The 13,094-nt window shown below is 40.3% G+C and overlaps 1 protein-coding gene and 1 long non-coding RNA gene across 2 annotated transcripts in view; both read left to right on the top strand.

Annotated features, from left to right (window-relative positions):
* Positions 1-208: 208 nt before the first annotated feature.
* Positions 209-13,094, top strand: part of YWHAG (tyrosine 3-monooxygenase/tryptophan 5-monooxygenase activation protein, gamma) — a 21,548-nt gene continuing 8,662 nt past the window's right edge. The window contains exon 1 of the mRNA XM_006773386.2: positions 209-503. Within this exon, the coding sequence (XP_006773449.1) occupies positions 417-503 (87 nt within the window). The 5' untranslated portion in view covers positions 209-416. The remainder of the gene's footprint in view (positions 504-13,094) is intronic.
* LOC107184616 lies at positions 510-2,735 on the top strand. The gene is made up of 2 exons (XR_001515512.1): positions 510-1,614; positions 2,119-2,735. It is a non-coding gene; the product is annotated as an uncharacterized LOC107184616 (long non-coding RNA).

Below are 13,094 nucleotides of genomic sequence, written 5' to 3'. Positions count from 1 at the left end.
CCAGGCGCCGGGGGCCTGGTAGGGCGAGGGCCTGAGCGGGGAGGCGGGGAGGCATCTGGAGAAGCTGGGGCGCTGGAACCGGGATGCAGTGAAGAACCGCGGGTGTTGAGAGGCAGAGAGGAAGGAAGGGACACCCTAAAGGCGGCGGCGAGCTGATTTAGGGAGGGGAAGCCCGAGAAGCGGAAGAGCTGGGGCGGAGCCTGGCGGCGTGCGTGTGGCACGCACTGCAGTCGCAGCCGCTTCACGCCCGTTCCCGCGGTTGCAACTCGAGCTGCAGCCTTCGCGCCGCCTTCATCCCCTCAGTCACCCGCTGCGTGGTCGGCCCCTCCGGCACACGGCTCCAGCCGCGCCGCAGCCGCCTTCTGAGCCCTCAGGCCTCCCCGGTTTTCTCGCCCGGCCCGACCCAGCCCGCGAAGATGGTGGATCGCGAGCAACTGGTGCAGAAAGCCCGGCTGGCCGAGCAGGCGGAGCGCTACGACGACATGGCCGCGGCCATGAAGAACGTGAGTTCCTCCTCCCCTCCCCCGCATCGCCCCAACCCCTTCGCAGACGCGTGGACGACCCGTGGATTAGTCGCCTGTGGCGACTGCAGGGCCTTCTCGCTCGCTAAGCGGACAGGGGAGGGTCCCGATAGCGAATGTGGGGACCCGGATTGTGACGCGGCCTCTCCCGGAGCGTCCCCCAGGCCCGATGGCGCGGCCTTCTAGACCCTCCCCGGGCTAGGGCGGGGTTTGCGGGGCTGATCTCTGAAGTGGGGTCTCTGCCCCCCGCGTCTCCGGGGCTGCTGGGGGCCCCAGCGGGGGTCTTGCGCATCCTTTGTGCCCCACTTCCCCTCCTCCCAGCCTTGGCGTGGGGGCGGGGGACCGCATGGATGCGGTTCCTCTTTCTCTCCCTGGTGTCTGGGCGGCGCCTCTCGCGTTCACTCGGCTCGGCTCCGGGTTTCTTAACATCTTCCCCTCTTCATCCCCCGCCCCTCCCCGTCCTCCCGCTGCCCCTCCCGACAGATCCCGTAGAACCTCCCTAAGGAAAATGTAGGCTTCCCCGAAAACCCGGGCTCAGTGGTGCAGAATCGAAACCTTCCCCACGTTTTTCTTAACAAAAGCATCCTCTCCATTTCCCAAAGCAAAGTCCTCGTGCTGTTAGGAAGGGGGGCACAATTGTTCTCGACATGTCATCTCCATTTTTTTCCTAATGTTTTGTATTGAAAACGGTAGGTATTGTCTTTAAAATAAAGGTTGTGAATTTATCTGACTGGTTCAATTTGTGACATATACTGTTTGTTTTTTAAATACAGGCACACATCTGTTGAAATTCCTATTAAGTTGAAAAAAAATATTCTCTCTAACCTGTTATTGCAAACAAAGCGGTGGTGGGAGGCAGTATCAAGTCATTCCAGAAGATTCTGCATTTGTCATATTGCAGAGAGCCTAGACTGGGTGGAGGCTGGGAGGAGTTATTTTAAATGGGAAAAAGTGTTTTTAAAAATTTTTTTGTTTTGTTAGATACATCTAAGGCTTAAGCAGAGAACACACAAGCTAGCACATCTTCATGCTAGTGAAAAGGGAATACTGATCTCCAGTTGTCTGCAGATTCCTGCCTGTATTGCACCATTTTGTCAGTAACACTACGTTTATCTAATGGGCTGTCAACGAATTTGATATTAGAGGAGGGGGAAGGTATTGAGCATTATTAAATGAAACATGGAAAATTAACCCAATTAACGATTTAGGTCTCCCAATATCTTAATATTTAACTTCCTACCTTATGTAACAAAGATTTTAAAAATGCATCTTTAGTGTGAAGTGGATTTAGATGTGTAGCATGCATGTTAAAATCTTTTTAACAAAGCAGTATAGGTATTACAGATTACTACATAACTACGAATTCACAAAAGATAAGCTGATGCCTTTATATTTAAGTCAGCTACATGAACAAAATTTTATTTCATTAAGCAAGACAATTGGTTCTGAAAGTGGGAGGACCAATGAATTAATATATTGCCACAGTTGCTATCCTAAAACATTTTAAAGCTCAAATGACAAAAGTTGCATTTTTAATAGTTATAAATATTGGAAATATATTGTTATTTAGACTCTTCTAATTTTTCCGTACTTCTAGTTTCACAGAAAAGCGAGTGACCTCCCACCTATAGCCAAAGCAACCCAGTGATGTCACACAATGACACAGAGGCTGCAATGCACCTAAGGGCTGGTAGGGAGTATGCAAATGGCATTTGTCCAAGGTAATGCAGAAATTAGCAGATAAGCCAGGTGGAATTGAACACTTCATCTTCCTGCAGATGAGGATTAGTGCAAAAAATAATTTTATTTACCCTTACACATGCAGGTCAGCGACCTCTAGATAGGCCTATTCGTTTTCCTATTTCTAGTTTTCTCATAAGAGTGTATAAGACATTTGTATTTTTAAATATTCATCTCACCATTAAAATGGGACAGTGATGGAATAAAGAAAGAAATTTTAAACAATATATTTTATGATCATAGTACAGGAATGGGCTGTATACTTGGGTTTATTGCCTGTTATTAACTTGGCAGGTTTAAAAACCTTAACAAAATATGACTTCCTACTCAGTCATTTTCAGTAAATGTTAGGGAATATTACGTTACAAGACACTCGGTTGGGATTGGAAAAGTTTTCTTTTGCTATATTTATTCTTCTGCTCCTTGATGGAGTTGGAGGAAAAAACACTGTCAAATAAAGCAGACCTCTTTTCAGACCTGTTTACTGTGACTTTGATGAAGTAAGTTTACCTTGAACCTCATTTTCCTCATCTGTAAAATGGGTCAATACCTACTTGAAAAAGTTGTAAGGATTAAAGGCAGTAGGTGCTCAAAATGGAAACTATTTATAAAACTTTGTGGTTTTGGGTGTGTTTGTTTTTTAATAAAAGTCATCTCATGGGGAATTTGGAAAGTACTGGAAGATAAAAAGAAAATACTCAGTCCTACATGTTAGAGGGATTTATTTGCATTTAATGAAATTATTCTAGTAATAGCACTGTTGGGATCTGTGCAGAGTGGTAGTTGTATGTGGATAACCAGGCTAGAAATAATACGCAGTATTTTGGAAAGGAAGAAAAAGGGAAATTTAGTCTTCTAAGACAAATGTGCAGTCTTGCATTTAAGAAGACAATGAACACCTAAATGTGTCCTGCTGATAAGACAGTGATGTCTTGTCCTTTGGATTTTAATGGCTGGGAAGTTAATGTTCTAAGTAGGCTACTAGTATTTGCCTGGGGTGGGTGTAGAGAAAAAGGTTCTGGGCTAATTTTAAGTCACTGGGTTAAGCAGTTTAACTCCTGTGTGTGGGTGGGGCATTGGTGACAAGAGGCTACCTTAGTTATATTTTTAAGTCTTCCTAGTAGAATTGACAGACTTTAAAATTCTTGCTATCTGAAATACTGTTTTTCCTATTAGCCCTTCCAGGAGGCTAGATCAATAGCCATTATCTCTAATGGAGTAATGACACCTCTGTGGACTCTTCAGAGGTGGAGTTCTGCCAGCCATTATTCTGAGTCATGTGGTTTCAATTGTTCTCTTCTTGGGAGTGGAAAGAATACAGATAACAGTTTGCTTTTTATGTGTTATCCTTCCCAATAACTGAAATGAATGTTAACTGCTTTTTGTAATTATTTAAAAATTATATTGAGATAATGATGTTGCTAAATGTACATCTTCATTAATCTTTTGGATTAACTGCTGGGCCTGGGGAGGATTTTATCCCTTAATACTTACTTATTTATTACACCAATCTCTAAATTATTAAAAAAAAAAGTGGAGAAAATGACCTTGCCTTTTTAAAAAATTCTTTATTGTTTAAAGTATTACAAATGTCTCCTTTTTCCCCCATCGACCTTGCTTTTATTGAGATAAAAGTTACATAACAAACTAATCATTTTCTTTTCAAATTTTCTTATTCATTGCTTTTTTAGAGAGAGGGGAAACCAGGGGTGAGTGGGGGGCTCTAACTAACTGAACTGTCTTGCCAGGGCACAAATTAACCATTTTCAAGTGTACAATTCAGTAGCATTTAGTATATTCACAATGTTGTATAACCATCATCTCTAGTTGAAAAAAATGCGAAAATTTTATCTTTAAAAGTGATGATGGTCTGGCTGTCGCTGGCTGCATTTCGAAACATGACTGGTTCAGGAATGTGTCAGTAATGAAGTACAACAGCAAAGCCAGTGGTAATCAATATCCCTTTGTCTTTGTTTTCTAACTTCTGAACCTTTTCAGCATAAATTTTAAAAAAATTACAGAGCTTAAAAACTTACCCAAATAAATAAGAAAATTTTACCTGAAATCAGAGTAAACTATTAACTTTGGAGATCATAGAAATTTTGCTGGTGGTGTTATGTCTCCTTTTCCACCCCAAGGCTGACTTTGTTACAGATGATTTCCCTGTTGTGTGGTAGCAGCCCTCTAATGAACCTATGCATTACTGAGAGTGTGAGCTATTCAAACATGGGATTCTTACCTGATGGGATTCCCATAAATAAGATGTTAAATGCAGTGGCTAGATGATTCTAAACCTGCCAGAAGCTTCTTCTCATCCCCATGTCACTAGCCCTAACCCTTTTATTTGGCAGGGCATTTTTCTGTATTTCTACCAGATTTCAAGGGATGTGAAAGAAAAGCAAAGACTACTTTATACCTTTAATAGTCAAGGGTGGGGGGAGGGGAAATTACCACTATATAAACCACTATCTTTTGTCTTATTTTGTAAACTCTTTTTTTATTTTAATGTTACGAATTTATGAATTTGAATAGTTAAGTAAAGTTACATGAAAAGTAATCAACAAAAATTCCCAAAAGAAAACTTTAATTTTTAAGATAAATGGTTAAATAACTGGTCTGGTCCCATGAATTTGCAGAAACAATAAAAATTGTAAATCTTAAAGAGTTTGCATGAGTTTTTCTTCCTTCCTTTTGAAAGAACTGCTCAGCAGGTGTGGCTCAGTTGGTTGAACATCATCCCATGCACGAAGAGGTTGCCAGTTCTATTCCAGTCAGGGCACATGCCCGGGTTTGGGGCTTGATCTCCGGTAGGGGGCATATATTAGGCAGCTTATCCATGTTTCTATCTCTTTCCTCTCCCCTCTCTCTAAAATCAATAAATATATCTTTTTTTAAAAAATAAATGAACTGCTTAAGTCTAAACTAAATTTTCATCAGCATTTCACTTGTAAGGATGTGTCCCAAAGCGGTAGCCTTTTCTTTACCTTGAGTTGAATACTCTTAATGTGCCACAAAGCTTTAGTTGGGTTGTGAACAGGTAAATAGAAATGAGTGTTCTTACATAGATTTTATTTTTTATTTTTTAATAAATCTTTATTGAAAGTATTACATATGTCCCTTTTTTTCCCATTGCCCTCTCCTATCCCCTTCCCCCCAAGCCTTCACCACCCTATTGTCTGTGATTATGGGTTATGCATATACTCATGAATTCATTGGTTGGTTCCCCCCCCTCCCCCATTACATAGATATTAAAAAAATTTTATTTTTCAATTACAGCTTACATTTAATATTTTATATTAGTTTTAGGTACACAGCATAGTGGTTAGACAGTCATATACTTAACAGAGTGTTCCCCCAACATTTCTAGTACCCACCTGGCACCATATATAGTTACTACAATATTGACTATATTTTCTATGCTGTATTTTACATCATGACATACATTGATTTTTAACATGACATTTAAAACATTTCCAAATAAACTCCGGTCTTATTTTCTTTGGAATTGCATCATATTTTTTGGAGAGATCCAAAGCCAGACTTAGTGAGTAGAGCCTAGGTGTAGTGTCCTTAATAATTCTGTTACTATAACAGGGTGTCAGAGCTGGGAATATGACAGTGACAGCAATGGGCAGCTGAATATGTAATGACAGTAGTAGCTCAAGAGGAATCCCTTATCCACCCTCCCCCACAGCTGAGTGAAGAGCAGCTGCAGTGGTCTAGAGAAGTGAGAGAAGGCCAAGGTAAGGAGAGGAAGGCTTTTATGCCCTTGTTGCCCTCTCCCATGAGGTTTGCTTTGGAAGATCATTGAATTTCTTTAGCTTTCTGAAAGGAGTTATGGCATCATATTTAAATAGCCTCCATCTAGGAAACAAAGTTGCCTGAGGTGCCAGTACTTTAAAGATGCAGAGATAAGCTTAAAAAATTTTTTTTTAACTGAATTAAGTTTCACTTCGGTACCATTCATTTCAGTATAATGCTCCTTCTGTAGCAGTTTAACATGAAATAGTGAATGAGTATGTCTTTGTAGTGGAGGTCCAGCATGAATAGTAGCTAGGCAAACAATCCCATACTCCCTGCAGTACACTTGTACATTAGGCCTGCCCAGTATGGGTACACTGTGGGGATGGTTGTTATTTCCAAATCATACTTCAGTTTTCACGTATGAACTACATCTGGTCTTTTCTAACTACATTTGTGTAGTAGAAATAAAAACTCTCAAGTTTAGACACTAGAATTTTTTTCTTCTAGGCTGAAAATGACAATCCAGAAGGGCAAGGAGAACTAACAGGATAGGAGAGGAACAATAGTAAGCATTCTGAGGCAAGCAAAGCAAGTGAGCAGGGAAGGACTATTCTAGAATATCTTAAATTTTGGGATGCTGTGATTTTTCTAAGAGCCTGATTTTTGGAAGGCTGTCATCAATGGGACTGACTACTGATGATTAAAATGTCTGGCATTTTAGGGTGCTAGAATTTTTTTGGGGGAAAAGACAAGTATTATCACCACAATTCCCCATGGACAGATACTGCCATCATGTCTTTTTCTACAGGTTTAGGCTTGCTTTTGTACATTGTTTTTTTCCCTTAAGATTTCAAGGATATTTTCTTCTTCTGTCATTAGTATTTTCATTGGCTGAATAATTCTATAGGTGTGTCATAATTTAATTATTTTTTTGTTTAGCATTTAGACTGTCCAAATTTATAAATAAAACTTCCATGGCCTTCAGTCCCCAAGCCGACACTCTATCCACTGAGCCAAACTGGCTAGGGCTATTTTGTTCTTTAGATTCCAGATATAAGTGGAATGAAGGGTCCTGCGTTCGATTCCAGACAAGGCCACCTATCTTGGTTACAGGCTCCTGGCCCTGGTTGGCGGCATGCATGAGGCAGCCAATCTGTGTGTCTCTCTTACATCGGTGTTTCTCTCTGTCTCTCCCTTCCACTGTCTCTAAAAATCAATGGAAAAAATATCCTCAGGTGAGGATTTAAAAAAATAAAAATAGTGTACTAAAAAAAAACTTCCATGAAGATCTTTGTGACTAAAGCTCCCAAACAGTTTAGATATTAGGACAGAGACCCAAAAGAATTGCTGAAAGAATAGCTAAGAATTTTTAAGGATCTTGAAACCATCACTAGTACTAGGTATGATCTCTTAAAAGTTTTGAAAAAAATGTAATTGTTGGAGTAGGTATTATACACACATGGTTCAAAATTCAAGGATGCCCTACCACTCTATCAGTAGAAATAAAAGGTTCAAATGGGGGAAAGCTTGACTGCTAGCTTATTTGTGGCAAGTCTCCCTTTTTCTGCTTTCTGGTGATTAGAATGATTGCCTTAAAAAACTAATATGGAGCCCTGGGTAGTGTGGCTCAGTTGGTTGGAGCATCTAGTACAGTGGTTCTCAACCTTGGTTGCACATTAGAATCACCTGGGAATCTTTTTAAATTCCTCATCGAGGATGAGGCCCAGAAATCAGGATTTAAAAAAGATTCCCAGGTGATTCTAATGTGCAGCCAAGGTTGAGAACCACTGATCTAGTACATCAGTCAGGGCACATGCCCAGGTTTCAGGTTCAATCCCTTGGGTGCCGGAGGCAACTGATCTATGTCCTGTCCTTCCCCCTCCCCCCATCAATAAAAATTTTAAGGAAAAAACAACTAATGTAGAAACTTTAAAGTATATACAAAATAAAGTGAATTGGTATAATATGCCTCCATATAACCAGGTTCATTATTTGTCAGCACATTGGCCAATACTGTACCTACATACTTTCCTAACTCTTGCAGCCCATTTGGGATTTACCATCTTGGAACATGGCTTTTTATCAAACTAAAATTACTCCTATTTGCCACAAATGCTCAGATTACCAGCAAGATTTCTACATTCAAATTTGGCAACTGAAAAGTATAGTTTCTTGCTTGAAGCATTTAACCCAGATGGCAGATAATTTAATTTTTCCTTGATTGTTAAGAAGAGTGCTTCCTTAGGTTGACATCCAAGTCCTTCTTACCCTCAGCTTTTACTCTCAAGAGGGCTTGGTTGGAAGGCGGGTGGGTCACTAACTGTGTTAATCTTGAGGAAAAATACTTCATTTCTCTGCATCACGTATAATGCCCCACTGTATGGTAGTTGTGGAAAGATCATAGGACTTGGTGGTGTCAGAAAAACTCAGGTGCTCGGCTAGTTTTCCTCTCATCTCAGACCTTGGGTGTGGCCTTGAATATGTCATGGAAGTTTCATGACTCTTCTAGAATGTCCCTCTTGCTGGAATGTTTTTCCCTTCTGTAATTTTTATCCAGGGTGACTGCTGTTGGTTTTTAAAAACACAGCTAAAGTTGTTACTTTCTAATTAAAATATTCCCTAAGCTTTTCAGGAATAGTTTTGCTACCTTAAGAATACCTCTGTGACTGATATTCTCTAATGTGAATAAGCTTGCATTTCCTCCTCGGGGAGTTTGCATCGGCACAGTGTGGTGCAGTGTGAATGAATGCTTGATGAATTACCTGCTAAGGAGTAGCTTTTAAGTCTATTTTCCTTGCCATCAGACTCAGCATAGTCTCACTGGTGGCTATGGTTTATTACAGTGGAAAGATACAAAGCTAGATTAGCACAGGGAAAAAATGCTTAGGGTGAATGAAGATCAGAGTAAATCAGGCGCAAGCTTTCAAGGGTTCTCAGAGTCACACAGGAAGGACATATGTCTGAAATGTATAACGAGGAAACATTTTTTTTGTTAATCCTTACCTGAGGGTATTTTTTCCATTGATTTGCAGAGAGAGAGAGAGAGAGAGAGAGAGATGAGAGAGACACACTGATTGACTCCCACACATTCCCCAAGCAGGGCTATGGATTGAACCTTCAACCCAGGTTCATACCCTTGATTGGGAATAGAACCCACAACCCTTTGGTGCACAGGGATAGAGCCTGCAACCTGGCTATGTGCCCTGACTAGGAATCAAACCATGACCTCCTGGTTCATTGGTCGCTGCTCAACCCCTGAGCCACAGAGGCTGGGCCCAAGGTAACTCTTGAGACTCAGTGCCCAACAGTTGTGTTGGGGCTGGTCACATAGGCACTCTCTGCCCATCACATAGCAAAATTTGAGACTTCTAGAAGGAAAACAGGTGTTTAAAGTAAATCACATTATTTGCACAGTTTAGGGACAGTGAGCCATTCTTATCAGGAATGGTGAGAACTCTTCTAAAAATCCAAGTTCTCAGATGCCAGCCAAAGGTCAATTTTGCAAGTAGACTTTTCTAAAGATAGCAGTCTTGAGCCTATCTTGTTTACTCTTTTCTGCACAGAAAAGTTTAAGGTATTTTACTCAGATATGAGTAAACAGGTCATCTCCAGACAACATGATTAATTGTATTCAAGCAGAACAGAGTCACATTTATTTACAATGGTTATTTCACTGCCCACACAGTATATAGACACCATGTTCATTATATACACACTGTCATGTCATCTTATTTCTTCTGTTTTTAGTGTAGGGTGTTCATATGTAGTAGTCACTGCTTTACCTTTTTCATGGCTTCTTGGCCCTTTCAGGTGATAGTATTCCAAATCTAGGAGGACAAAAGAATACATGAAGGGGCCAAATATACCTAGTGTCTAATAGCTTTTTTTTTATTATTATTATTATTTTTAAAATGTATTTTATTGATTTTTTACAGAGAGGAAGGGAGAGAGATAGAGAGTCAGAAACATCGATGAGAGAGAAACATCAACCAGCTGCCTCCTGCACATCCCCTACTGGGGATGTGCCCGCAACCCAGGTACATGCCCTTGACCGGAATCGAACCTGGGACCCTTCAGTCCGCAGGCCGACGCTCTATCCACTGAGCCAAACCGGTTTTGGCTTTTGTTTTGTTTTTAAACTCACTAAAAAGAGCAGTTTTAGGTTCACAGTGAAATTGAGTGGAAAGTGGAGTTCTCATATACCCTCACAGCCTTTGCCCTGCTTTCAGCATCCAAGTGGTACATTTACAATCAGTGTACCTACATGACATGTCATTATCACCTCAAAGTCCATAGTTTACATTAGGATTCACTCGGTGGTGTCCATTCTATGGATTTTTACAAGTTTATAATGACATGTGTCATACAGAATAGTTTCACTGCCCTACAAGTCCTTTTTTCTCCTATCTTATTTTTTGAATGTTAACTTCAGTTCTTTGTGGAGATTTTCAGCTTTCTTCAATGTGTTTTTTGTTTACCACCATAACTGCTATTTTGTAGCATCTACACTAGATTCTGCAAGATATAGAAATACATTTTAAATGTAGTAAGTTAATTTAAGAAAATTAAACATTTAAAGTGTATTTGTTATGGTTTAAGGTGTTCTTGATGTGATGGGTAAGTTGAATTTGTGAATGACTTAGTGCTTTAAGACTTAGGGTCAGAAAGCCATCTAAATACCTTTCCATAATCTCAGGGGTTGTTAATCTTAGAAAAGAGTTCTCTCCTCAATTCTTAGGGAAGAACAGTTGACACTAATTAACTAATATCTAATTCCTTCGTTTCTGGGATTTGGGGACTTATGTTTCTTAAACTGTTGGTGAGAATAACAGATTTCTCTAGCCTTTTTAGTCATAGCTCTTTTTTAAAAAATATATTTTATTGATTTTTTAGAGAGAGGAAGGGAGAGGGTTAGAGAGTTAGAAACTTCGAGAGAGAAACATCGGTCAGCTGCCTCCTGCACACCCCCTATTGGGGATGTGCCCGAAACCAAGGTACATGCCCTTGACTGGAATCGAACCTGGGACCCTTCAGTCCACAGGCCAACGGTCATAGCTCTTTTTAAAAAATATATATTTTTATTGATTTCAGAGAGGAAGGGAGAGGAGAGAGAAACATCAGTGATGAGAGAGGATCATTGATAGGCTGCCCCCTGCATGCCCCACTTTGGAGACTGAGCCTGCAATCGGAGCATGTCCCCTGATGGGGAATCGAACTGGGATCTCCTTGTTCGTAGGTCAATGCTCAACTACTGAGTTAGGCGGGCCGGGCTACTCATAGCTCTTTATCTTGAACTCACTAAAAGAACTTTGAACTTTAGCTACTATTGTAAGAGTTGAGAAGAGAGGAGCCTCAATTTTGTTTTTAAGCAGAACATACAATGCTGCAACATACAAGCTTTCCACATTTTCCAATACCCATGACAGTAAATTTGGGGACCATATTTGTAAATGCTGCATTCTTATAAACAATTCAGTAACTTTTTTTTTTTTTAAATATATTTTATTGATTTTTCACAGAGAGGAAGGGAGATAGTTAGAAACATCGATGAGAGAGATACATCGATCAGCTGCCTCCTGCACATCTCCCACTGGGGATGTGCCCGCAATCAGGTACATGCCCTCGACCGGAATCGAACCGGGGCCCTTTCAGTCCGCAGGCCGACGCTCTATCCACTGAGCCAAACCGGTCTCGGCACAATTCAGTAACTTTTGAAAAACATTACTTCCCTTCCCAAATGATGCATATCTCACGAATTCCCACATTGAATAGTTTTTAGACACGGGGAATTTTTTTGTCCTTTTAAAAAATTAACTAGTATCTTTTGATCATTAAAAGTAGTATAGTTGTAATCTTTATTTTAATGTAAAAGTCATTCTTGTACAAGTCATTTTGAACTTAAGGATTTTTCAAAATTCTGACTTAAGGTTTTTAGAGAAACCTTGCTTTCCTTTGAACAGACTTTTTAGAGTTACAGGCTGTTGCCTCTGATTCAGTTTCTCAGTGGCAGAGAACATCTGAGTATGTTCCAAATGTGGTTGAGTTACTGTATCTAAAGGTGATATTGTTATTTCATAATCTCCATGTTCCAGTTTGTCTGAGGCAACTAGACAAACTTTACATGTGCACAAATTGCTACCTTTGGATTCTGCAACCAAACTTTATTTTCAGTATGAGAGCTAATGGTATATAGCATACTGGTGAGGTAATTTGAGCTTTAAATAGTTGCTAGCTCTTGAAATAAGGGTAGCATGATTTAGGGGAAAGGCCAGGACTCTGTCTCTGGCTCCTTGCATTGAAGACATTTATCAGTTTGCACTATAGACAGTTAGTCTTCTGTATCTGCACACTCAGTGAATATAGGCTAGAGTCCTGTGATATGTTGGCCCAAGGCCTACAGAAAGCCAGTCTGGGGATTTTTTTAGATATATGATACTAAAGTTTATGGAAAGAAAGTCGTATAAGGGAGATAAGGAAGTTTCAGCTTAAAATAGAGCACAGGATAAAATGGAGAAGAGATACTTGATATAGGAAGATAAGTTTGGAGATTAAGAAATTTAGGGGCTTCCTAGGTGAGAATTAAAATGAAGGAAAATTGCCCTAACCGGTTTGGCTCAGTGGAGGGAGCGTTGGCCTGTGGACTGAAAGATCCCAGGTTCGATTCCAGTCAAGGGCATGTACCTTGGTTGCAGGCACATCCCCAGTGGGAGGTGTGTAGGAGGCAGTTGATTGATGTTTCTCTCTCGTCGATGTTTCTAACTCTCTATCCCTCTCCCTTCCTCTCTGTAAAAAAAAAATTAATAAAATATATTTAAAAAAATGATTTAAAATGAAGGAAAATTATTCAAGTTACTCTCTAAAGTAATTGCTCACATCTCTATAGCACTTGACTGTGTCAAGAGCAGTTTATATCTTTCATCTGATATACCCTTACAATAACCTTATGAAACAGGCAGAGGCCTCTGTTTTACAGATAAGCAGACTGAGGCCAGGAAGATGACATATCTTGCTCCCAAGGTCACTTAGTAAATGGTGACACTGGGAAAACTCCAGTCTTCTGGGATATTGGAACATATATATCAGAAATCA

The sequence above is a fragment of the Myotis davidii genome, unplaced genomic scaffold (assembly GCF_000327345.1).
Source record: "Myotis davidii unplaced genomic scaffold, ASM32734v1 scaffold726, whole genome shotgun sequence".
NCBI lineage: Eukaryota > Metazoa > Chordata > Mammalia > Chiroptera > Vespertilionidae > Myotis > Myotis davidii.
This window is presented reverse-complemented; position numbering and strand designations above follow the sequence as displayed.